Source organism: Aquila chrysaetos, chromosome 6 (assembly GCF_900496995.4).
Source record: "Aquila chrysaetos chrysaetos chromosome 6, bAquChr1.4, whole genome shotgun sequence".
NCBI classification, from domain to species: Eukaryota; Metazoa; Chordata; class Aves; order Accipitriformes; family Accipitridae; genus Aquila; species Aquila chrysaetos.
Window position 1 is genome coordinate 46,985,664 of NC_044009.1, and position 27,563 is coordinate 47,013,226.

At 40.1% G+C, this 27,563-nt stretch overlaps 1 protein-coding gene across 2 annotated transcripts in view; it reads left to right on the forward strand.

The window, feature by feature from the left end:
- The window catches only part of THSD7B (thrombospondin type 1 domain containing 7B), a 549,934-nt gene that overhangs the window by 389,470 nt on the left and 132,901 nt on the right, over positions 1–27,563 (forward strand). For both annotated transcript variants that reach the window (XM_030018353.2, XM_030018354.2), the window contains 5 exons: positions 5,838–6,029; positions 9,552–9,786; positions 12,372–12,487; positions 18,811–18,943; positions 20,020–20,123. In XM_030018353.2, coding sequence (XP_029874213.1) covers positions 5,838–6,029; positions 9,552–9,786; positions 12,372–12,487; positions 18,811–18,943; positions 20,020–20,123 — 780 coding nt within the window. The remainder of the gene's footprint in view (positions 1–5,837; positions 6,030–9,551; positions 9,787–12,371; positions 12,488–18,810; positions 18,944–20,019; positions 20,124–27,563) is intronic.

A 27,563-nucleotide genomic window follows, 5' to 3' on the forward strand; every position in this document is an offset into this window, starting at 1 on the left:
CTTTCGTAACCCTTACTTTGGAAGAAAATGAATTAAATCTTTCCTATGTTGAAAATATCTGGTGAATATATCTTGGGTATTTGGCTTTAATCACTGTACTATTCAAGTATGAGGCAATCAGTTTAAAAAATGTCATTAGAGTTGGTCGGGATGCTTGCAATAAAACATTTTGAAGAGAAGACTGTAACATTTTTCTTAACTAAAACTTTTTTTAGGAAAGCATGCATTCAGCAAGGCTGAGAACAAAAACTGTGCTTAAAACATGAAATAAAGCGCATGTGAGGGGGAACACTGTGGCTCCTGGGATGCTGGAGATGGAAGTTCAATTCTTATACCTGATGTAGATCAGAGGTTGGATCTTGTGTGTTGTGCCTCCTGGGTGATGGCACGTAGTTATGCTCTTGCTCTCTTTCCCCACTTCTCTTTTTAAAATATGGTTTTCGAAAGATCTGGATTTTGTCCTATTATGGAGTATAAAAATTTGAAAGCTTTGAAACCTTAAAACATTTCATAATATGGAAAAATAATTTCTTCTTGACTCACAGCTCTGTTATATTTCTTAGTATGGATTAAGTCAAAAAGAGGAATATTTTCAAGGTGCTGTGTCGATCATGACTAGCACAAACCAATTAATAGCTGTAACTCTTTGTAAAATGTAGGTATAAGTTCTGTTTTACAGCTAGTGCTTTCCATGTGCAGTTGTATTAGCAGTAGTTGTTTGTGGTTACCCTAAGGATAGAAAACACTTCCCAAGGTGCGCTCCAATTTGAGCCCCACTTAGTTTTCATCATGTGTCCTCAACATTAGGATGAAACTGTTCAATTGCTCAGTCACCGTCCTAATCAGGTCTCCAGTTGCATCTCAGTAACAGCTGTGGATTTGTACTGTGTAGTATTACAGCAGAAAAAATGGTCTTCAGAGTAAACATAATTCCTTGAGACTAATTCTGGGCACTTGGACAGTGTCAAAGGGGAGAAAAAAGATGAAATGAGCAAGTCGGGCATATCTGAAGAAAGCCAACAAAGGTAGTGGTGGTAATCTCTGGCGTAAGTTGGAGTGGATGTGCTGGATCCAGTCCAAGCTAACTGGAGGACCCCACAAAACCTAGGACTTTAAATTATTTTTTTCTTTTTCCTTCTTTGAAAACACCTTCTGTCCTTTTGCCTTGGATGGCTCAGTTTACTGATGAATGGATGAACAATCCTCTCAGTTTATTCCAACGTCACAGCAAGTTGCAGACAAGAATGAATTTCCCATCAGGAGCTGCTCTGGGCTCTGACCAGGATTGGCCATCTGGGTTTAATTCCTGGTTATCACAAGATGATCTTCAGAGCAGTGTCATGGGTTCTAGTCTAAAAGATTCTAACAGGGACCAAAGTTGTAGCTGTCATGGTTAGTGCTGTCCCTTTCCCTATTTTTCATGAGGAAAGGTGGCTTTCTCCAAGACTGGCACCCTTCCGCTGTGATCCCCCACCCCGCTGCTCTCCAGGGCTGATTTCAGATACTATGCCTTGAGATCTAAACACATACTTGGAGAGGAATTCATATTCCATTCAGATGCATAATTTAGGTGCTTAAAGGCATTAGTTTTATTTAGAGAGGGAGAAAGCCTCCTCTAGAATCGTAGAATCATTTAGGTTGGAAAAGACATTTAAGATCATTGAGTCCAGCTGTCAACCATGCCCACTAAGCCATGCTCTGAAGTGCCTTGTCTATGCGCTTTTTTAATACCTCCAGGGATGGCAACTCAACCACTTCCCTGGGCAGCCTGTTCCAATTCTTGGTAACCCTTTTGGTGAAGAAATTTTTCCTAATATCCAATCTAAACCTCCCCTGGCGCAACTTGAGGCCATTTCCTCTTGTCTTGTTGCTTGTTACTTGGGAGAAGAGACTGACACCCACCTCGCTACAACCTCCTTTCAGGTAGCTGTAGAGAGTGATCAGGTCTCCCCTCAGCCTCCTTTTCTCCAGGCTAAACAACCCCAGGTCCCTCAGCCGCTCCTCATCAGACTTGTGCTCCAGGCCCCTCACCAACTTGGTTGCCCTTCTCTGGACACGCTCCAGCACCTCAGTGTCTTCCTTGTAGTGAGGGGCCCAAAACTGAACACAGTACTCAAAGTGCGGCCTCACCAGTGTCCATTACAGGGAGATGATCACTTATCGTAGTCCTGCTGGCCACACTATTTCTGATACAAGCTAGGATGCTGTTGGCCTTGTTAGCCACCTGGGCACACTGCTGGCCCCTCGGTCCACTTGTCCAGATCATTGATAATTGCTGGCCCCAGTACTGAGCCCTGGGGAACACCACTTGTGACCGGCCGCCAGCTGGATTTAACTCCGTTCACCACAACTCTTTGGGCCCGGCCATCCAGACAGTTTTTTACCCAGCGAAGACTACACCCATCCAAGCCACGAGCAGGCAGTTTCTCCAGGAGAAAGCTGTTGGATATGGTGTCAGAGGTTTTACTAAAGTCGAGGTAGACAACACCCACAGCCTTTCCCTCATCCACTAAGCGGGTCACCTTGTCATAGAAGGAGATCAGGTCGGTCAGGCAGGACCTGCCTTTCATGAACCCATGCTGGCTGGGCCTGATCACCTGGTTGTCCTCTACATGCCACGTGATGGCACTCAAGATGATCTGCTCCATAACCTTCCCCGGCACCAAGGTCAAACGGACAGGCCTGTAGTTCCCCGGATCCTCCTTCCAGCCCTTCTTGCAGACGGGCGTCACATTTGCTAACTTCAGTCAACTGGGACCTCCCTGGTTAGCCAGGACTGCTGGTAGACGATGGAAAGTGGCTTGGTGAACTTTTCCACCAGCTTCCTCAGTACCCTTGGGTGGATCCCATCCAGCCCCATAGACTTGTGTGTGTAAAGATAATAGAAAGATCTGGAAAGATTATTCAGAATATCTGAGATAAGAATTACACCTTCAAGGTACTGGGTAGACAATTTGGAAGCTCTGGAGAATTTAATATTCCCTGTAAATCTGTGACAATGCATAAAGCACACTTCAGATGTATCCTGTAGTAGTATTGTTCATGGAAAATGAAAGATTATTACTTCCCTTTGTAGTATACAGTAGTTTTCTGAGAATTCTCTGCCAGGCGGCTGGTACAGAAGAACATTCCCCTTCTGCAGTAATACAAGCCAGTAATTAAACCTGAACACAGCGAATAGAGCTATAAAGTAAATCAAAGTGAATGTTGAATTGTACCTTCATGCACCGGGTGGTAAACTCTTTATAACAAAACTCAAAGCTTCCTTTCTTTGCTGAGGAACCATGAATTGCAGCCTCTGCAGTGTAACTGTTGCTGTCACCTGCTGTAAATCCAGCGTGAAAAGAAATCATGGAGGGAAGAAGTGGAAAGTGCATTTTGCTCCTTTGCCTCCCTTCCCCACAGGGTGGTTGCTCAAAAAATCTGCAGCACCTGGGCTCATGGGTGGAGGAAGCCACTCCAAAGGAGACCCAAGTGTTTTAAACCATCTTCTGAGTGGAGTGGCTTAGACTTCATAAAGTCAGATAGAATGAGTGGAGAGGCTCTCCTGGCTTTCAACAAACAGGATTTTCTGGGATGCTTTCATCTCTAGCACCATCTGATTGGTGGAAAAATTGGGCTAAATCCAGAATTCTGTGAACTTCATGGCACTCCCTTGCCGTAAAGTATGTATATAATGAAGATAACCTCTTGCATGGCTGGAGGGGCTGGGGGCATACTTGCAGGGCCAGTGTCCCATCTCATCCCTTCTTGTTCAGAAGCCTGTCACTGACTGTTTGTATGCTTCCCGGTAAGTGTCAGTGATGGGAGAGGAGGACAGGTGTTTTGCCCTACTTCACCAAAGCATATAATCTCTTGATGCTACTGTACCATTGACTTCTAAAATCACACCCGCCCAGCATGCCCTCATGATATCTGCCGCCATACAGACAGGCTGTCAAAATATTAGCAGGGATTTTGATGCTAAAATGACTTAGGAAGGCAGTTGGAATAAGGCTATCAGGTTTATTTTGTGGTTTTACATTGTTTTTCTCTAAAGATAGTTCTCAGCATTATGCGAGCATCCAAAGCAGCGGTGGTGATAAGGGGCTAGTTGAAGCGAATGATGGATTAAGCTTGGTTTGCAGGGGTGTGAAACACAGTACCGAAGGATGGGGGCTGTCTGTAGGGAGGGTGTTGGTCTCCATTTTCTTATTGAGTAGCCTTAAAATAATAGTGCAAAGACTGGTCACATAGAGCCTTTCTTGGTGAGCATAGGTATGTGCAAGGGAAAGGGAGTACAAAAATAAACTATTTTTAAACATATCTTGCAGTCTGATTGCCTGCTAGATCCTCCGTTACTTCTCATAATATGCTTGAAAAGTTTTATTTGTGCCTCGAGGGCGATGAGCCTGTCTTCGTTTGGGGATGCAACTGCAGATAATACCACCGTGCTATTGACAGCTTTATGCACTCTCGCTAGCAGCCTGCCTCTCTTATTTACTCACTTGTATATGTGTTGCCTTGCAAAAGCAGTGTAGTTTTCTACTTTCCTAGTTATAATTGCATCCTGGGCTGCCTTGTTACGGAGCCTGTTCCTGTAGTGTGAGGTGAAAGAGCTAGTTGTTGCCATTATAAATTTTAATATTTTTTTTTCCCTACGTATAATTGAGACTGGATAGTTATTATGTTTTTTTCCTAGGTTCATAATTAAAGAAACCTCGAAGGAGAGCTTTGTAACTATTAAAAGGGCAAAAGAGGAGGTAACGTTCAGTGTGAGCTTGTTGTTTATGAACAGGTAGATTTGAGCTTCCAGAAATTTCAGATATCTAGCTGAAAATTCATGAGGGTCCAGAAACACTAAACAATAGAACAGTGTAACAAAGTCAGTCATGTCTGTTCATCACTTACATTATATTTGTAAGACATTAGGTGTAATTCAGTACTAAGAGTTACGTTTTATGAATTTTTATGAATTATGATGTCCTCATAAATTCTATGTAATTGCTAAGCTTATTGGACATTTCCTTTGTTATTTAAAAAATAACATTATATTTTATTTTGCTTTTTAAAAACCATAGTTCTTTGTGTTGGACTCCACATGACATCCCTCGTGTGCTCTGTTTTGCTGCTCATTCTGCCAGTGGTTCTTTTGGTTGGTAGCTTTTTCCCCAATAGTCCCCAATGTACTACCTTCTTGTTGAAAGGGGTTTTGGAAAGATGCTTCTCATGAGGAGGTGTGCTTTGGTCTAGGTCCCTTGGTTCATCTCCAGAAAGTATTTCTCCCTCGGATGGGGATGGTCCAACAGATCCATAGTTTTGGATCTAGTTTTTGGGTGAGAAGCAGAGTCAGAAATAAAAGTGGTTCATTCTGGTGACGTTGCAGGAGAAAGACCAAAGCATCTATTGGACACTTTTCTGGCCTATAGGCCAAAGAAAACTGCCTTCTGTGGGGACCTGCGCAATTTGTATTGTGGAAAATAGGTTCTGTAGGTGGAGATTGCTGGAAAATATAGGGCAGTTATCATCAGTTCTGTTGATAATTGATACTACAGCTTTCTATTGATTGAATTATCTCATTCCTTGTGCTTGCCTGCTTTATAAAGTGGACTGCAGCCAGGATGTCACACTCAAAACTTGAAACACATTTTTTTCTTTTTTGCTTTTCTGAAGAAATACTTAAGTTAGTTGTTCATGTATTACGTTTTCAAGCCTGAAGCCTAACCATGTGCTCTTTGTAGTATGTTCTTCCACGGGCAGGCGGACGTTTGACATAAAGTTAGTCTGTTTGATGCAGACCGTGGATATTGAACCAAGCTGAGCCTTCCTCCATGTCTGTCTTGTTTCGTTTGCTCCAGGTGAAGAAGTACCGCATCACCTCTGCTCAGAACTTCCCCGTCCTGAAGTTGTGGCTTGTGAAATCCCTTGTGCAACAGACTGTGTCATCAGCGAGTGGTCCCTGTGGTCCCCGTGTTCCCACTCATGCTCCAGTAAAAATGCTGAAGGCAGTCAAAGCAGGAGTAGGTTCATCTTGGCCCTTCCAGCTGAGGGTGAGTGGTAAACATTTTTGGATTAATCACTGTTTGTTTGTTTGTTTGTTTGTTTGTTTAATGAGTTGACTTGCATTGCTCAGCCAAACTGTGTTTAGATCAGAGCTAATCCCAATTCTGTAGCAATGAGGAATAATACTTAATACTTCTCTGTGCTTCATGCCTAGTGACTAAAAGATCTTTATGGGCTCGAGTTAATGCATCTGTCAGAGAAATTCTGTCACAGTTCAAAATTATTTATTTCAGCCTATGAATTATTGTCTATTGAAGGCCAGTCTGGGTGTGAATTTACTTCAGGAGAGCTACATCGTATACTAATGAAATTGCTGCATGACACAAACTCATCATGCGAGTGTCTTTATATAGGAACATATTAGTGCCTATTTAGAAAAGAACAGTGAGCTGTGAAAAATGAGGAAATAGAAAAGGTCCTGTTTATTTTATTAATACAGACCTAGAATGTATTGACCTCCTTGTTTTTCTACTCTACTAGGTAAATAACTCTTGATGAATAGATATCATTTCCTCTGGATCTTCATGGACACATCATGTATCTGGATTTTTACATATCAACATCAGTGATGCAATTGTTTACATAAACTATTTGGTATTAGAAGTGTAGTCTTCTAACTACAGTTACACATATGGTAATTCATTTATGTGTTGATTTATCACACAGGATTTGAAAGGTATCACATCAAAATGCATAAAAATTCATAAAATATGAATAGGTCTAAAAGACTAAAGCCTTGTTGACATGACAAAAATACTGTTGTCAGCACTATGTGCAGTAATGCAGCAGCACAACACTTTTAGATGCAAATCTAGTCTAGGACAAGCTCTGTTAAGTGCTATTTTGTAAATTATCATTAAAGCCACCCACTGTTTCTGGGGCAATGTAAGGACTTGATCTTGCAATCCCTTACTCATGTGAATGGTCTGTATTCATGTAAACATCTGTATAAGCACTTGCAAAGAAAATTGGGACCCTTCAGGATGAAAACTGCTATATAATTGTTGATTTAATGAGAATAACTACTACTAAAAAGTCTATGAGCTAGAGAATAATTAAAATGAAAAACAAGGTTTCATATTTTCCATGGAAGTAACGAAATGCAAATAATAGGTAAACATGGATTTATGAAAGTGAAGTGTTGGAGAAGTGAATTCTGGAAGTACATAAGCTCAGTCATCTCAACCTGAAACACACTAAACTAACAATGATGTGCTTTGAATTGAATACTTTAAGTTTCTCTGGAAGGAATAATTAACTATTAAAATCAAACGCCCCAACTTTTTCTGCACATCTTTAGCAATGAGTATAATGGTTTGCTATGCAGAGTCATACATCAGCATACAGATAAATAGCAATTGGTTTGAATTTGTGGAGAGTGGAAGAGGATTTAATACTGTTATCACTGCAATACTAAGGCAATGTTATGTTACCTGCTTTCTCTGACTCTTTCATACCCAGCTCACAGCTGAGCCACCAGCTTCTACAGAGCTCTGGTACCTTTGCAAGTGACATTTCATTTGTCCTCTGTCAACTAAGGCAATGTTAGCAGTGGCTCTGCTGTCTGAGGACTTCTGGATGCCATCTCTCAGGCTGACCAGTTCAAAATGATCCTTGGGTCGTTTTCTCCAAGCTGTTCACCAGATCCCAGAATATGATAACCAGGAGGCTGTTGATGAAACTAGAGGGGCTTGGTTTAAATCAGGTTTTCAAAGATATTTCTTTGCACAGGAAACTTCTGAGACTTGGTACAAGAGGAGATTGCAGAGGCAGGCAGTCTTGGGAGGTTTAAAATGGATTAGAGCAACTAATGAACATCAGGTCCATAAAAAGTCTGTAAATGGCTACTAGAATGGCTAGGAAGTAGCATGCTGTCCTGCTTTCCTTGTACAAAAGCTGTCAATGAACTGCAGAAAGTGGCTAGGCTCTTGTGCTTTTTATAAACAGCATCTCCTGCTTGTGGTTTTGCAGGCAGACTGCTAGGTTGGATGGACCATGTGGTATTTCTTATTATCTTAAGTTAAAACTGCCTCATGATTACTCTCCCTGGTTTAGGAGAGCTTCCTTAGCATAGGTATTCTTGAAAAAAAACACCTTAATTTTTGCTTGGGAAGCTCAAAATTTGAGTTAGATATTTTCTTTTTATTTTTTCCTAATGGACCAGGCATTTTGCCATTTGCTTGCTACGTTGTTTTTTTTTTTTACATGTGCTCAAACACGCAACAGCAATAACTGGTCTGCATTTTTCCTGCCAAGTCAAAATCTTCAGGAAATAAGTTACCTGGGGTATTTTCTACTCCATCATCATACTAAACATTTCTGAGACTGAACACTATGTGGAACAGTCCATTTTCATGAAAAGACAAATGGTAATGTGACATGATTATCCAAATCAGTGTGCTAAGAAATTTCTTTCTCTCTCTCTTTCTGTTCTCAGTGCTATTCATTCTGGCCATTTGGGGTCATACCTTATTTGAGAGGCCTCAGTCCTGCAAGGTGATAAGCATCCCTTCAAGGAGCAATATACCTTCATCTCCTGTTGATTTTAGTAGAGCATAAAGGTGCTCTGAACCTTGTGGTATCTGGCCCCAACAGTTCAGTTCTTTCAGTTCTTTTTCAAAACCTGCAGCACTTTGGCCATGTCACAAGTTGCCAGATTCTCTCTCCTGGAAGAGAATGATTTTGATTTTAGTAATTTTTACTTCTTTCTTCCTAAAATGACAATGCTTACTGTTAAATTTCATTGCATTACTCCTTAGCTTTTGAGCTACGAATGTCTGCTGCTTTTATGGGATAAAGTCAGGCTGCTGGCTAGAGTGTTAAAGCTTCTGCGGAGGCTGTTCAAACTCCTGTACTTTGTGGATTTATTACCGGTTGTTGACAAAGTGCAGTAGCTTAGCAAAATCTTTGGACACCAATTTGAAGAATGCTGCTTCAGAAAAGTAAAGGCTTCATACTCAAAACCTACTTTCAAGTTTTCTCCTCCTTGCTTTGCAGATGTGGGTATCATTTGATACATTCCTCCATCAGTACGGTTCAGCACCCTCTACAGCTCTTTAAGGCAACGCGTGAATAGAGTCCAAATATTAGAAAGAGATGTTCCTCCTTGGGAAATTAGCAAGGAGAATGAACATAAAAATAATGCTTAATTTGTCTTTAAACCTAATTGCATGTTTGCTGAGTGATACTGGCATTTAAATGGAATTAACTTGGCTGTGTGTAGGAGTATCAATAAGGTAACTCAGAAATATACTTTGCCTATTTCTGTTTCCATTATGCGTTGGAATACAATTTTATGCAAGGCTAGTTTAATGGGGAAACAATATTTTAGAAGGTTGTTATTGCAGCCATAAAGGTCAACAGCTTTATTTAAGCTTTATTTATTTATTTTTTTTAATGAGGAAAAAAAGAAGATATTAAGCAAACCTAACATTTTTATTTATTTTTCCATGTTTTCCTTTTGCCAGATGCCGCAAGATAAAGTATGGTGTTCTCTTGACTCTTTTCAGGTGGAAAAGCCTGTCCCCCTGACCGAGCCCTGCAGGAGCACCGTGCCTGTAATGATCACCCGTGCGTGCATTTCTTCTGGGAAACTTCTCCCTGGAGCTCTTGCTCCGAAGACCCTCTGGTAACTGCGCTCAACGCAACCATTAATTGGAGCGGAGAAGCCACTTGTGGGGTGGGCATACAGACAAGGAAGGTCTTCTGCATGAAGAGCAGTTCTGGCCAGGTCACACCTAAAAGGTATTTAAAGAAAGGTTATTAGTGATTATTTGTAGCTACAATACCTGACATATGAAGGTGTTTTCAGCTAGTGTACGGAATCTGGAGTGTTGAAAATAATTTCATTTCAGGAGTAATTCTCCAGCTACTACTCCATCGCTACTGAGAAAGGGATACTAATATGTAACAAAAATAAATAGCTAGCCCAATTTTGATTTTCTGTGTAAATCCAAGCAAAATGCATGTTTTTAGTGGTGTAGACTTTTTGCTGTAGCTCCTCTGTTATTCTAATTTACAGTTTTCTGCAAATATTTTTCCTGAAGGACAGGTGTGAGGAAAATATAAAGTATATCTGAATATAACGTTCATCAATACATTATTAACAATGCTGTAATGGAGTAGAAAAAGTAAATAGAGTTTGCATTATATTTACACCACAATAAGGCAGAACCATGTGTGTGATCTATATTGTTCAGTTGATTTATATAGCTTCTATAATGGTATACCAACATGACAGAATTATGTATTCTGCAGTACGAATATTCTGAATTTTGCTTTGCTTTACTAAATGAAGAAAATAAGTAGCACAGATGTTTTCCCTAATATCAAAAAATCAAGACATTGCTAATTATTTTTTGCACTGTTAATGAGTCTAGAGACTTACAACTGAGTTTCATTTCTTATTGTAGCTCTCAAAACAATCCTGTTCGTATAAGCAGACTGTGTTGATTTCAGCAAAGTTAATTAAAATTCTTGAGGTTAATGAAATTAATTAAATAAAAGGAAAGAAATCTAATATTTATTTTTATCTAGAATCCATTGATATGCTGTAGCTTTACCTAATTAAATATATTGCTTATAGAGCTATATAATGTCTAAAATAGTTGTTTGCCCCCTCCACTTTTGAGATGGTGTAAGGGGAAATGGAACCGAAGGAGGTAAGTAAATACTTAAGTGAAGTACGTGAAGGGAAAACAGAGTTTCAGTGGTGGAAAATCCTGCCAAAAGAAGAGATTTCTGTACTCGGGACTTCAGAAAGGGTCTCTCCTTGGCTTTGGTGTGGTAGCTTCAGTGCCACGGCGTTCGTCGTGTAATAGAAGTGGCTGGATCAAAAAGGACTGCCGAATCCTCAGAAGAGCTGCTTACTGAAATTGTTTCTTTTGCTACTGTGCTGTGTATTGTTCTTACGGTGATAATTGTCTTAAAAATAAAAACCTTAGACCTCTAGAAGTCTTTAGGAAGACGGTTCTAAGTGAAGGAATAAACCCTCCGTGTTTCGGAATTAAATACTACCTCGTTACTGCCCAGGAGGGTCTGGGCCGGTCTGGTGCTGGAGCGGAGGGCAGCCCTCCTGGCTGTGGGCACCAGCTGTGGCTATGTTATATTTTATGTTTGAGTTGATGAAAACCCATGTTGGGTTTAGAACTGCTGTGGTGACAGTCTACCATTAATATGGCTTCAGAAATGGGATATGTTCTGTAAATAAATAATTTCTGTGTGTTGGCATACTGTATTTTTTTGTATTCTGCATTTTTTCCTGATTTTATGAAGAAAAATTACACCATATCCAAAGAAGGTGCAAGGCATGGAAAGCCAAATAAAACTAAAATTTTTGCAGAAAAATATTTCAACATCTTCTGTTAGATAACAGAAATCTGCCCGCTAGGATAATCATGCGTAATGAGAAGACACATCTCTTTGTATTTATTTTCTTTTAAATTATACCTCTAAGTATCTTATTACTTTCTCAGTAACAGTATCATGACTTTAAGGTTTATTTTCTTTCCTAGTAGGGGTTAGTGGCATGTTCCTCTTTCAAATGGGATCATTTTGGCTTGCATGCATTACTAAGTATTTTTGAGTGATCTTTCTACTAGAAATTAAATAAAAATTAAAAAAGAGTAATTCCCTTTCTGTTCCCCCACTTGAAATGCAAGATCTGCCTGATTCCAGAAAATTGTCCCTTTTCCACCCTTCAAGTTTTTATATACTAATTGTGTCTGAAACTTTTATTAGAATATGCATGACATATTTTTCATTTAGGAGTTAAAAATGAATTAAAAAAAATAATCACAGAGCTCTTCTTACTATACTATGTTGTACAACTTTTAAAATAACAATCGAGGCCTCAATCAAAGATCACTTTAAGCTATTTTTGTGTTTCCTAGGGTTTGAAAGTGGAGGAATATCACATTAGTCCTTAAACACAGTTGCAAGTGGTTTGAAGGCTGTTGCATGTTGTGTTAAAACAGGACTACTTTATAAACATAGCTACTCGCCTTCTTCGGTAATAAATATATCTGGTTTGTTTCAGTGAGCTTTGTATTTTAGGCATCATAGGCAGAGTTACATTTAGCCTGTAGTCATCAAGCCAAGCTGCACTTTTTTTTTTGGTTATTATTATTATTTTTTTTAATCTTTGAAGTGTACTAAATTCAGTAGGGTTACATGAGTGCAAAGGAGAAGAAAAACGAGACTTACTGTGAGCAGGAGTGATATCTTTGATACGGCAGTACCCTCACAGCCCTGTGAGAGTCTTAGGAGTAAAACATTTCCCCATAGTTTTAATTTTTTATTATATTTTATCTCTGCGTTTGGATTGATAGATGTCCAGAGTCCATCAGACCTGAGACTGTGCGGCCATGTCTCCTCCTCTGCAAGAAAGACTGCATTGTTACGCCTTTCAGTGAGTGGACTCGCTGCCCAACAGCATGTCAGCCTGGTAAGCCTTTAAGAAGAGGTCAAAATTTGGGGAAAAATTAGAGAATTGGCCTAGAAACATGCGGTAGTTGTAGTTCTTGTCAGTCTAATAATTTTTAGGGCATTCATCTGAATGAGTTCTGGACTTGCAGTGTTGTTGACACTGATATTGTTGAGGGGGTGGGATCCTCTTGAGCAGATTTGGAGGTGTAAGTTCTCTTTACTCGGAATAAATTCCGTCTGGGCTTCTGCCTTCGAAGTCAGAAGTCCAAGGTCCCAATGTTGTATGGCTATACATGGAATTGTTACATTATATGAAATTTATTTCTCTCGACCAGCCTAGATGTATGTACAAGGTTTTGCAAATAACTCCTGCGCTTCGTGGTTTTTCAAGGACCATACATTTCTTTGCTCTAGTTGGTTAGCTTTTGGACACTAAGTGGTTAGCAAAGTTTCTTTATAATGATCTAGTGTTGGTTTTTGTGACAAATTTGTGTGTTTCCTTAATTGTTCAGATGAAAGCTTTCTCAATTATCAGAATATTTCATTATTGTTGGTGGCTTCCTTGCCCTTCAAAGATTCTCAGTGGATGCTCTAGCATAGTCCTTGTTAGATTTTATAGGAAAACGAGTTGCTTTCTAAAACAGTGAATCCTGTTTTAATTAGCAATTTATTTTTAGACTTTAAATGAGCTGCCTATAAATTACCTGGTAAATTACTTTGTTTATTAAATAATAGTCTACAATTAAAATGAGAAGAAATTAATTATTTAACCACCTTGGCAGTGTTATCATTTTAATATAATTCTAAATTAAAACTTCTTAGATGGGGGAGTTTGCTTTTTGCTAAATCTGTTATTGATATGGCTGCATTGCAAGATTTTTTTTTTTTTAATTTGCATTGCACAATTAAAACCTCAGCACGATAATGTAATTTCAAAACCACTATACATATGTGAATTGTTAGGGGTTTTAGTTTTTTTATAGAAAAGTTGTATTTAATGAAAACAATGTACAGATGGTGAATTACTAAGCAGATGAAGCAGGAACAGGTATTGCCTGGCAGATTTAAAATTAAATGTGTACTGGCATAAGATCAGAGCTTAGACAAACATGCAATCACTAAATCAGCTTTACACAGAACTTTACCAGTTAAGCTGTTTGTAGTTTATCTGAGAAAATGCATCCAACTTTACTATCTAACAATAAAAAAGCTGACATTTTCCCTACATTTAAATGTCATCAGACAACCAGCTGTCTTCTGGCGAAGGATTATCTCATACCTCAGAAGTGTAGACAGTGGTGAACTTAGGGCAATAACAGATGGACGGACAACATAATTCACAAAAGAAGTGCAATTGAATCAAAACACCTGTTGGTGAGGCAAGAACAGGGAGGTTGTTGCAAGTTATTGATTCTCTGCCATTTCAGGTACTTAAAGGTGACAACTGTCTACTGCAGTCTTCTATAATATATCTGTTTTAATGAGTCTTTGAGGATGAATCGAAACAAGAATCAAAGAATCAATATGGAGGTTTCAGAATATGAAGTGGTTTGAGTGAGCAGCATGTATATTTTCCTCTGTCACCTCCATAACGGGTGGTGAAGGTGTCCTGGGGAGGTGACTACTTTCAGCATGGGTGATGTGCTCTCTGGTCTGTCAGCATAGATTTAAACCGGGGAGATTAAAAAAAGCAAACACCTGACAATAAATAGTATTTTTCATCTTCCTCCTGAAAATAGATGGTACCTATATGTACCTCTCCTCTTCTGGGCATTGGTTGTCCAGGGGGAAGGTTAGAAATTTCACTTTCTCTAAACAAGCTTACATGAAATGTTAGGTAGTAACTGTCCTGTTTACTTCCCCATGCCTTAAATCAGGTTGGAAACGAGGTGGGGTAAAAGTGGATAAAATGCATGTTGTGCTACAATAAGAAATTCTGATGACTTGTGTCAGCCAGTTTCTGTCAAGGATCTGCCACTTCCAGGTCTTATAGACAAACCAGAGGTGGTCAAAGTTAAAGACTTACCCCTTCAAAAGCTCTTATCTGCACAAAAATACTGGAGACAGCTCTGATTTTGGTGACTGAAATCTTGGAGAATCTGTCCTTATTGTTTGTGTGCTCAGAGTCTTGTGTTGACCAGACTCTGCCTTTCCATCTGGTCAGGAGCAAAGGGTATGAAGCTGAATGTTTCCTGTAGAAGCTGGAGCAGATATTCCACACTTTACGGTAGCGAACAAGGATTTTGTCCCTCGCCTGAGAATGGTGATGCACCTTTCCGAGCCCTGGGCAGGGTACCGGGGAAGCCCTGGGGGTCAAATGCAGAGGCAGGAAAGATGCAAGAGCAAGGGAGGAGTGAGAAGAGTGGATTGACAGAAGGAGTCATATGGCTCTGTGTGTAAGGAGAGGAGACCGGTCGCTGGTGGGACAGCGAGGTGGGAGTGGAAGCAGAGGTAAGGCACCCCCGAAATTCTCAAACAGCATTACCTGAGTTGCAAAGTCAAGGACATAGAAGTTAAGATGGTCTTGAGATCCTGAGGCTTGATTTTTTCAGGAGGGCAAGCAGTCATAGCCATGCTTGAAATCAGCTGAAGTTCGGCTTTAAAAGGACAGTCCTACATAATGCTAATACTCTGGAAAATCAGGCTATAGCAATTTTAAATGAGATATAAAAATTACGTTCATTAACATTTGTAAGGAATGCTGTAGAAAAGCCAATGAGGAAATTCAATTTTGAAAATGGGGTTTGAGTAATGTGCAATAAATGTTGAGGATAATTTAGTTTCTTGAGGTGGAGAAAATTACTGTGGGAAGCTCATTTAGATTTGGTGCTGATTAATAGGAAGGAAATGGCTAAGATTCTAATGGTGGTAGATAATTTGAATGAAAATCATCACAAAGTGATAGAGTTCACGATTCTTAGGAGAAAGGAAGGATGGCAATATCAGCAAGACATTTTAAAAAAAGGCAGACTTCAACAAACTGAGAGAATTGGTAGCTACACCTCTTGGGAATGTGTTCTGTGCAGACAGGAGTGTTAGAAGACCTGGAAGCTACCAAGAAAGACTGTACAAAGGGCTGAAGCCCTACTGGACTCTACTTTCTATCCTGAAATGACTATAATGGCAAGCCCGTAGCACAGGGGAACAAGGCATGTGTGGGTCTGTATATGACCTGCATGTTCATGCTTCAAACCATGAAGAGAAAACATCAAACACAGCTAGAGAAGCCCTTTTTTTAATCTTTTCTCATCATCAGAGTTGTTCAGAATCTTGTTTCCTTTTTGATTCTCAAATTGTTTCACAAAAATTAGGAACAAGAAATCGAGAATGCAAATTAAGCTATAAGAGGATATTAGATAACAAGAATTACATAAATGGATTAAAAGTAAGGGGAAACTGCATGAAATATATGTCCGTTACTTTCTGAGAAACAGGGGAAACACAACACGGGGAATGTGCAATTGCTACCATTGTTTCCTGTCTGCAGCCAGGAGAGGAATGGACTAAAGAATAAGTATTTCCATAAATTAGATGTTCCCATGTCAGTAGGGCTGTGTGAACAGAGAAAGAAGTAATAAAGTAATGCCAGAGCATCTAGTGACAATCTTCTGGGTGAGAAATTGCTACGTCCTAAGGAACTAACTGAAACTTGGTAATACCAAGACAAACCAAACTAACCAATCAACCAACACCACCCCCACCCTGAAAAAAAGAAAGCTCAAGGAAATTCTAGATTACTCACCCTAACTTTGTTATATAGAAAAAACACAAGAACAAGTTATTACTCAAGATATAAACATTTCAAAAATCGGATTCTAATAAACTGGCCAGTATGGATTTATTGAGAGCAAATCATGCCCAATAAATTTAATCTCCTTTTTTTTGACAGCGTAGCTGCTCTAATTAAAGGAAGTGGTAGATTTTTGACACATTAAACTTCTATCAGGAAGCTGAGGAACAGTGACTTGAATTAAATCACCGTTAAATGGGTACTCAGCCGCTTGAAAAATCTCAGTGGATATCACTGTGAAAAGAGTCCGTCTCTGTCTCCTTTGCTGCCTGCCGTCAGGTATTGATACACATTGATAAGATCCTCTCCAGGCTGAAGAGCCCCAGCTTTCCTGATCTCTTCCTGTGTGTCAGATACTTCAGTCCCTAAATAGTCTTTGTGTCCGTTTACTGGACTCACTCCAGTGTGCCCACGTCCTTCTTCTCCTGGGGAGCCTAGAACTGGACACGACACCCAGTTGTCTCACCAGTGCTGAGTAGAGAGGAAAGGGTCATCTCCCTCGACCTGCTGGTGATGCTCTTCCTAATGCAGCCCAGGTTGCTGTGGCCCTTCTTCGCTGCAAGGGCACATTGCTGCCTCATGGTCAATTTGTCCATCAGGAGTCCCATGTCCTTCTCTGCAAAGCTGCTTCCAATCAGTTGGCTGATAGATGTCCACTATTCATGATCGAACTGGAACATGAGCCAAGGGCAGTCCTACAAAAAATTCTTCTTGCCCCAATTCTGTGTGATATTTGTCTGAACAGCTCGTGTGCTTGCATAACATCAGTGGGTGGTGCAGAGCTGAAAGAGGTAGGAAACACCATAGACAATATATTAAATGATATCGAAATAATTGAGAAATTCCTCAAAATGTAACTTGGGAAGGAAAAATGGATTGCACAAAGACAGACTGGGAAGTAGACATCCGTACTGTCTCAGGCACCTCTGGACATACAATGGACTACAAAATGAATGGAAGTCAACAATGTGAAATGCTAAAACTTATATTGGGCTTGTCAAACTCATGGGCGTGTTGTATGTAAAACACCAACGGTGTTACTGTACCGTGCACTGATGAGGCTGCGGGTGGGATTCCTTGGGCGCAGTGCTGTAAGAAAGTGAGCAACGAGAGGTAATTGAATAGGACCCATGAAGAACTGGGTTTGCTTAGTTTAGAGACGGGAAGACTTAGAGTCATTACAAGCCCTTGAAATTTGATAAAGGTTATGCATCAGATGATAGGGGTAAACTCTTTTTACATCTAGTGGACAGAAGATAAAAAAGATTTAGCTTAATTTACAGGAGCGACGACTTGGGCTAGATTTTAAGAAAAGGTTCTCCGTGAGGCTTTACAAGCTCTGAATCAGGCATCTGAAAGGAGACTGTGGGAAGCTGTAGAGCTGCCTCAGGTAGCGGCTGTTAAAGAAGCAGGAGGGGGATCACCCTGGATGCACTTGTCCTGCCTCAGGGTAGCAGCTGGGTTGAGCAACCTCCTGCCAGGTCCAAAGTCCCTTTGTGGTGATCACACAGTGGTAGCATGTGCGCGAGTGAAGGCTTGTATAACTTGATATTTTTAGAGCCAACCATTTTTACTGGATCTGTACTTGAACTTTGTGTTCATGGTGTGAGTTTTCCCAAGTTTTCCTTCTACTCTAATGCACTGTAATCTTGCTACTGCAGCTTCGGCCTTATCTTGAGCTGGAAAAATAATACTCATAAGCAGGCTAATTTACACACCGCTTTCCTCTCTTGGACAAATTTGATAAAGTCCACTACTAAAAGATGTTTGCGTGGTCTGGAATCCTTCACAGAGTTCTGCTGAGATCCCTTTTTAGTTTTCTAGCATCTGTTTTTGAAGCGTGAATACAATACCCAAAGAAGTACTAATGCCATACACAGTGGTTAAACCAGCTCTCAGTTAGTATTTACTGCTTACACAGCCAAGGATTGAGTTTGGTTTAGTTATAGAGATATATAGATAAATCTTATCCTTGTCTCTCATGCTGCATTCTGTACTGTAGATTTTGTGAACTGTGTTTCTAGATGGATTGATCTTGCATCGACTCAGGTTAAGTAGGGAGTTAGCCTCTGTTGGTTGCAATGGTTTTTCTATCGGGAAGTTATCATCTATATTTCTAGACCCATGAAGATGGGCTACTGGTAGCAGTCTGAGACCACCAGAATATGTTTTCAGAAACAAACCCTTCCATTATGACTGTTTGGGTTTTTTGTTTTTATTCTTTTCTCCTGTTCAGGTGCTTAAGTGTTTGCTCATACTTATTTTCTTGTCTGATTTGATGTTCTGTTAAAAAGCCATTTTTTGATGCATCTCTTAGACTGTTGATTTATCAGCCTTCCAGGTGCTGTTCTGCTAAACTATTTGTAATTTTAAAGCGAGTAGTGGTAGCTTTTAATCCAATGTACCATTCTTTCCCTTCTTTGCATAGTGCCAGAGTGCTCATGATTTCAAAATATAAATAAAAGGCAAAGCATGTTTTTAGGCAAGACAGCTAGATAACTAACTTGGGGTGCCAACTGTGTCTAGAAGGCAATTTTTTTGTTGTTTTCCAGGCAATGCCACAGCAGTTAAGCAGTCCCGGTATAGGATTATCGTTCAGGATGCTGCCAATGGGGGACAGGCATGCCCAGACACCTTGTATGAGGAAAGAGAATGTGAAGATATTCCTGTCTGTCCAGTGTACAGGTAAAAAGTGTTAGCTGGGAATCAGCCTTTTGCTAGTGGGTGTCCACTGCTCCAGAAATGACTCTTGTGCAATTGTCCTGCACAATTTCTACCAGAAAATGACATAAAACTGGAAAATGCAGAGTTATAAGCAAATAACAATGTACAAGTAATAAACCTTGCAAACTGTATAGAAGTAGAGTTCAAACTAGAGTTTCAGTAGGTCTGGCATCATCAGAACAAGCACCAATAGACACGGCTCCTAGCAATGGTAACCTCAGGGTTCGATGTGTTTAAGGAAGCTATTACTGGGAACTCCACCCTCAATGTATCTAAAAATCAATGTAAGCTATTTTGGGACCACAGGCACTCAACTGCCTTAATCATAATTGTATACTTATTGCAGAAATTCTTGTCTTTTCCCCTGATGCTCTCACTCCAGTGAATAATATGCACTTAAAAAAATTCTGATTAGACAAATAGTACAATAAGGCAATTACTCACCACTCTTCATTAAAATTCTGTGACCCATCTGTTATACAATATTAGTAAACAGAAAAGCATTGTATCTTTGCATATAAATCTCCAGCCCGCGCATCCTGTAGGACATGGTCTCAGAGCAGAGCAGGGAGATGAAGGTGGTCCCAAAGCAGGAGTCACATTGCTCAGCTCTGCCTGGCTCTGTACCACATAGTGCTATGGAAAGCTGCTTTCTCGTGTTCTTGACTGGCACATATCCTAGCATAGAAAGCAGATTTGGAACAGCATCGGTTGTATGAGAACAGGCTTGCAGGAGAAGAACCTAATTTCAAAGTCCACTGAAGAAGCTTCCTGTGTATTTTATGTAAGTTTGAAACCATGCCTTACAAAAATGAGAAAGGGAAACATTATTGGAGGATGATGTGGCTTTCTAGAAGGTGAACCTTACATCTGAATTTAAGTTCACAGTGCTTATTTCAGGAGTAATTACAGCTTTTTTACTCTATTTTTCCTTAAGTCACCACAGCGTATCATCATTTGTAACTGAAGTTTTTCCCTGGACCTGTTAACTGTTTTCTCGTTTCAACCACTTAATTGTTAAGCTTTTCCTCTTGCAGGTGGAAGACCCACCGCTGGAGTCACTGTGTGCTGGTGCCAGATTCGGTGAGACAAAGTGTGCCGGGACATAATGAGGCGTGTGGACACGGTTTGCAGTCAAGGGGTAAGCTTTCTCCATGCGGCCTCCAAATATTAAAGGTGTTGGAGTGGGGCATTTAAGTAGGGTCTTTACTCTTTTACAGTAGCTACATTGGAAACTAAGTGACTGAAGCACTTAAAATGTTTTGGGAAGTGGACCCATTGTAGTTTTGCTGCTGTGCTGGACGTTAAAGTACCAGTAACATGAGAGTATGCTTGGAGTATAGGAGGGGATTTATGCTTGGTATTCAAGTATCTTTACAGTAACCTGCTCTTCTGCCTAAAGATGAAGTATGTGGACTTTAAACGAACTATCTATCTATAGGCCTCTATGAAGTAATCCATTCTTGGTGCTAAAATTAGAAAGGATAATTTCCTCATGATTTTAAATTTTACTAATAATTTGCCTGAGGCCTGATTTTCATTAAGACTATTGGAGAAGTTCAGTGTGGGTAAAGGCTTTGGGCTCCTGCCCTTGGCATGATTAAGTGCTTGGAAAATACAGTGATTCCATTGTCTGAACAAAAGTGTTGAGAAGAATTTCGCTGTTCAGAGTATGTGATCAGAGTCTGTAGTGGTTCCTGCAGATGGCTGAAGATTGGCTGTTATCAGTCTCCTGGGAAATCTAATGAAACCTTTAACAAAAGGTTATTTTTATTGAAAAAAAATTGCTATACAGGTATGCTAACTGATGAAACTTGACATAATAATTTACTCCTTCACAAGGGTAGAAACTATTCTTTAAAGACGAAGTGAATTTCTTACATAATCTGGAAACAAAGGAAAAGAAAGAAAAGCCCTGACAGTATGTGGGCTGTACCTGAAAGAAGAAATGTGTTTTAAACTAAAGCTCAAAGGAGTAAATATCTTTAACTAGGTTTTGACCACGAGCCTTTCCACAAGGTTTTCAGAGAGAGCTCTGTAAATTGAGACGTCCTAAAATGTATTCCTCAATCTCTGTGTGAAGAGATGGTAATCTTTATGCTACAGTAGGTGCATGAACTTTATATTAATCTTACTCTGACAGAATTTGAGGTATAATAGAAGAGTATCACACTTATTTTTACTCTGTGGAGAGTCCTCCAACAATTACATAGGCTATGTGCTGTTCTGGGGTAATCATGGAAAAGGAGTCTCATAGCGTGGTGGGCTTAAGCAAAATTTGTTTCAGTGCCACGTTCGCTTTTTGTAATTAACTGTGGGTTTTGTAACAGCTTTGGTTTTCATAATTACATGTAGTGATAGAACCAAGCTGCTAGGTATTACTGAGGATGAGTGGGGTTTCAGGAAAATAAGTTCTCAGATGAAACCCATGGAAGAAGATTTTCAAGATATTTCCTACGAACAAAGGGAGGGATCACCATGGAGAAGGCAGCTGAAACAAAGCTGCTAACTCTGACCATATTGCTTCTGGAAAACAAGCTGCTGGATTTTCAGCGATTCTGTATCTTATCTATGGAAGTGTTTAATGAGGGAAACTTTCATAAAGCTGCTGTTAATACCTCACCTTCCTGCTACTTGAACTCTTCAAGAGCGGCTAGCATGTGTGAAGAGGTGCTGTGTCACCATATTGTCAGGGAGTAGCCATTTAGCCAAGGGTGGCATTCGCTTACATGCTTCCCAGGGTCTCTTCAGCTTGTAGACCTCGATACTGGAGGACTTCTGATCCTCTCATTCTTCACCATGAAGGGGGTCTTTGCAGATATTTTTGAAATAATATGTGAGGTGAGGCTGGGGATTTTGGCTTGTTCAGCCTGAAGAAGTGTCTAATGGGAGTGGGGTCCACAGAGAAGATGGAGCCACACTCTTCCCAGAGGTGCACAGTGAAGTAACAGAAGGTAACATAGACTGTAGTGAGGGAAATTCCCAGATTGCCTGGAGAGACTATACATTCCTTGGAGATACTGAAAACTCAACTGAATAAAGTCTTGAGCAGCCTTTTCTAACTTTGAGGTCAGTCCCGCTTAGAGCAGCATTGGACCTTCAGAGGTCCCTTCCGTTCTAAATTATATTGTATGATTCTGTGAGTCTGTGGATCGTTTCAGGGGAATCCATGCCATCAGTGGAAGAACGCCAGGTGTTATAGGTAGGTGCTTTCCTGCAATATTTAGGCATCCTACAAATGAGTTTGCATTCGAGGTATCACCACCACTCCACACAGTAATTGGCTTGCATAATGTGTCAGCGTCTTTAGCCAGTAAGTGCTTATTCTCCAAAGAGTATTTATATGAATTTGCCCAATTTCTTTTTTACCATGTAACAGCAATTACCCTTTTTACACTGAAGATAATCAGTCTTGCTGTTCCTTAGAGCATCCATTTTTAGAATTATTTTTCTTTTGCTGTCCATATCCTGACTGTCATCTAAATTAGAGGATTTCAGTTTTCAGCGACTGTTGTATCTAGCCAATTATATAAGGACATTGAATTCATATAAATTATTCCTAAAGAAAGCAAGCGTATGTTTATGTGTACCTATTTAGAACGATGACTGTGCTGAGGGAAAATTAAGTCTGAAATGACTTTCAAGCTGCATTCTTTCTCTAGGCTAGATTCTGAGATAGATACTTACAGATCTTGTTCCATGAGTGTTTTCACTGAAATTGCACATAAACATACTATGTAACATGCAGAAGATACCAGAAGTTGTCTGTGAATAATAAGCAGAATAGCCAAAGAGATGACAGCTGTCTGAAGCTGCAGTTTTCATGGCTTTATCTTGGAATGATATTACACTAATTACAATAGCCTTTCATTTTGTATATCAGCTTCAGTGGACTAACTTATTCAGAAAACAATCATGCAGGTAAGAGAAAAGTGGCATTTAGAACTGAGAAATACAGTTGTTATTTAAACTTCATTAAGGCATGATTTGCAAAAAGCCCCTGAGACAGGGTACTCGAGAGTAAAACAGGGTGGGGATGTTACTGTTGCTTGACAGTGACACAGACAACATTTCTAACAGTAAATTAAGAGCTTTACAAGCTTTTCTATTGCTATATAGCTGTCATTTTGCTCGACAAGTGACTAATATACTAGAAGGTGTCAAGACAGTGAGAAAAGGTCCTGCACATGGGTCAGGGCAATCCCAAGCAGAAATACAGGCTGGGCGATGAGTGGACTGAGAGCAGCCCTGCAGAGAAGGACTTGGGGTGTTGGTTGACAAGAAGCTCAACATGACCCGGCAATGCACGCTTGCAGCCCAGAAAGCCAACCATATCCTGGGCTGCATCAAAAGCAGCATGACCAGAAGGTTGAGGGAGGTGATTCTCCCCCCTCTACTCCGCTCTTGTGAGACCCCACCTGGAGTACTGCCTTCAGCTCTGGGGCCCCCAGTATAAGAAGGACATGGACCTGTTGGAGTGGGTCCAGAGGAGGCCACAAAGATGATCAGAGGGCTGGAGCACCTCTCCTGTGAAGACAGGCTGAGAGAGTTGGGGTTGTTCAGCCTGGAGAAGAGAAAGCTCTGGGCAGACCTTATAGCAGCCTGCCAGTACCTAAAGGGGGGCTACAGGAAAGCTGGGGAGGGACTTTTTCCAAGGGCATGTAGTGATAGGACAAGGGGTAATGGCTTTGAACGGTGAGAGGGTAGGTTTGGATTAGATGTAAGGAAGTTCTTCACTGTGAGGGTGGTGAGGCACTGCAACAGGTTGTGGCTGCCCCATCCCTGGCAGTGTTCCAGGCCAGGTTGGATGGGGCTTTGAGCAACCCGGACTAGTGGAAGGTGTCCCTGCCCATGGCAGGGGGCTTGGAACTAGATGATCTTTAAGGTCCCTTCCAACCCAAACCATTCTATGATTCTATGAAAATTGCTTCTGCTTTGAATGCCCTTCAGTGACTTTACTGTTCTCTGATGTTTGTGATGGGGGATCCTTCAGAAATGACCTCTCCCTTCAGTGCTGACATGAGCAGCCACCTTAGACACGTACATTTTGGGGGAAAAAATGTGTTGCTCATTACAAGGGATTGTTAAGGTTTAATTAGTGGATGGAAAGCCTGTTTTAAGCAAGTGTCTTTGAAGGCTGCTTCAAAAGCCATTGATAAAAGTAAATAGACACGTATTAAAGACCAGACTGGTGTAATGAGACTCCGCTTTAAAAACTAGTCTTGGAAATACACTGACAACATGGTTGTGAAAAAAGTAGTTACTTTGCAGAAGCAAGGAGAAGCTGCAGCAATGGAACATGTCATGTCTTATTTCTTCTGCTCCTGCCACTTCTTAACTGTGATTCATTTGGGGAATTTGACCATATCTCCCCCCATTAATGAGACAATAAGTCCACCTCGGAGCTGTAGCTCCCCATTGCAAGAATACAGAAATGCTGTGACACAGAGCAGCAAATATTCTTAGAGAATAATTTATTGGTTTATGTACAGGAAAACAACAACATATCCACTAATGCAGTAATGAGAAACTACTCCTCTGCTTTGGAGAAGTGCACTTTCCCTGGCTCACCTGAGGTCATGGGGTGGATCGATACTGGATAGGCCATTGGGCATCTCGGTGGAATATTTCTTTTGGTATGGACTACTATCAGACCACGTATGATGTATTTCTTTCCTTCTTTAACCAGATTGTAAATTCACACCACGTGGACTTTGCTAACATGGTTGGCGTTAAATATAATCCTTTTCATTTGAAAAGTTGATGTATGAATTGACAGTGAAAAAGCAGAATGCAGGCAGCACTGGACTCAAGCAATTTAAGATTCCCGTCTCCTTCATTGCAGGTTTCTGGCTCTTGCTCTGAAGCTTCCTGGTAGCTATAGGGCTATTGCAGACAAGACCGGTTTTAGACTGAGATGCAGATCAAAAACTTGTCATTATGAGAACAAAAATGGTAGCAAGCTGCTAAGTTTTCTGAGTGTGTCTAAATGCAGTGATAGTTCCAGTAAAATCTTATATAAAATATAGGCAGAACTGTGATTACAAACATAATTTTTAATGAATTAGTGACTAAGTTAACGTGTTCCATACTAAAAAAAATGAAAGGATGAATTTTGGTATTGCCTGTTAACATTGCATCTACAAAAATATTTCGAACAGGCATCCTTTAGCTGTATTATCTCGTGTATTATCAATCTGTAACACAGTAATGGCCATATACATTACTGTTTGCTGAAATTATTTTATGGTAACCTATTTATAATGAGACATGCCATCAAAAAAGCATCAGTGTTACAGTTTTTTTTTTGCTCATAAGATAGTCACCCAATGGTTCTTATTCCCTGTTTTGTAGGTAGTTAATATAACTGCCGATTAGCTAAATTAACAGATGCATTCACTGTAATTTGAGTTGCAGAATGCTTTTGCACAGAATTACCAGTTTCAGGAGGTACATATTAGAATCCTGTTATAATTTACAGGCTAGAGGCAATGTGATAACCTGAAGTTTACAATGAATACATTTATGATAGTAAACGTGGCAAAGACATGGACTGCTTCAGTTAGATGGTGATATTTTACGAGCAGTGCTTTGCAGTACAGTCCTGTTTATAAATCTGTCCAGCTGACAGCGGCTTACGTGTCATCAGTAGCTCCCTCCAATATTAACTTTGCCTGGTAGGACAATGGCACCTTGAGCCTTATTCTGAGTGATGCTGGGGATTCATTAGGTTTGTCAGTGTTTCTTCTGATGATACTAGTCTAGGGTAAGGGGTGGTTGCAGGGATGCAGATGGGAGCACGGCAAGCTGAACTTGAGTGGTCCCAGCCAGCGTCACAGTCTGGAAGACACCTGCCTGGCAGCTGGTGGCATTGGTCGCAAATAGTTGAGGGGAAAATAATTACCAGGGTAATGACAGGAGCTGAGTCTTGTTTGTAATATGTTTGAAAGGAAAGTTTGTGAAGCCAAGTCTGTCTGGGATGGGGATTGAGGTTCGAGGGGTTGCCTTGCCAGGAGGGAGAGCCTCAGTCTGTTATTAGCCGTGTCTGCCCAGGGCTTCACCAACACTTTACCTATGTAGCCACTCTACATCATATTGCAAATTCATGAAGGTCGTGTTACCTGTATTGTTATTTTCTTGTCACTGATAATGCAATTTTTAGCTTATAAACACACAGAGAGTAATAAGGTAATAAGAAACAACCAAACCAGAACTGGTTTACTATTATTTGTTCTTGATAATCTGATTTCTTTCCTTGACAAGGCAGTGGGCTGGAGGTTAGGCAATAAGGTAAGTGGAAAGCAGCCCTCTTGACTTTAGGAGGACATTGAGTCCAGTCCCACATGATGGTCTCCCATGTGCAATAAGAAAGTATGACCTAGAGAAATGCAGGGTGAGGTGGTTGTGCAGCTTATTGAAAAACACATTCAAAGGGCTGTTACCAGTTGTTTGCTGTGAACCACAAAGGCCATTTCAGATGGCTTCCCGCAGGGCGCACGTGCTCTTGACTGTCTTCAGTATTTTCACTAACAGTGTGTATAATGAAATAGAAAGTACATCTATAACACACCTGGGTAATTGCAAATTGTGAGTACTTTGAAGGGCAGGCCAAAAATACATGTTGGATAAATTAGAGCATTCTCCGTAATCAGAAAAGTGAAATTTTCGTTAAAGAAAAAAATGCGCAGCACTCGCACTATGTAGAAAGATGGGCAGTGGTACTCTAGAGGTAAGGCTGGAATTAAGAGTTACGTACTATGCATGAGTAGCATTATACTGTTGTAAAAAACTGCCCATCCTAAAATCATGTATTTCTCACATTTTCTTTCTGATCTCCAAGTTCATGAAATTTGTTCTTCTGATTCATAAACCAGAATATTTTTAACAGGTAATACTCCCTTTTATTTTTGTTCTGTAACACTTTCTGCCACTGTAAATAATGACAAACAATTAAGGTCAAATAAAAACATCAAAACTTTCTCTTGAGTAATTCCAATTCCTGGTTTGCAATAGATTCGGAATAGATTAGGAACCTTTTTTCAAAATACCTGAATTTTATTAACAGAAGGAAATTAAGTATTTAGGAGTCTAAGCTCTGGTGAGTGTCAGTGAACAAATTAAAATCTCTTGAACTTAATGAAATTTTACCCTTGATTTTACATTTAAAATTTATCTTCATTCTTGGTGAACTATGTATATCTGCATGCAGGAGTTGGAGAGATTTATCACTGCAGTATGGATGTTTTATTACATAAGTCTGGATTGTTTGTATGTAATTTCTATCATTTTACTGATAGGCTTTGATCTTTAAATTATTTCCCAAAGCCTGGGTTTAATTGTGGATTTGATAGTAGATTAGCTTTATGCAAAAATGTGTGACAGTGTTTCACAAAGGGGAAAACAAGGAAAAATTAAGGAGGAGGAGACAAAAATACAATACTAATGTCATGTATGCATGTATGCATTTTTAGCCTTTCCTGCACCAGTGGAATGAGGAAGATACCATCTCCCAGACAGATTTTCAGTGGGATTTATTTCGGTTTTGGAACATTAGAATTGACCGGGAGCAGGAGGAGAGGGA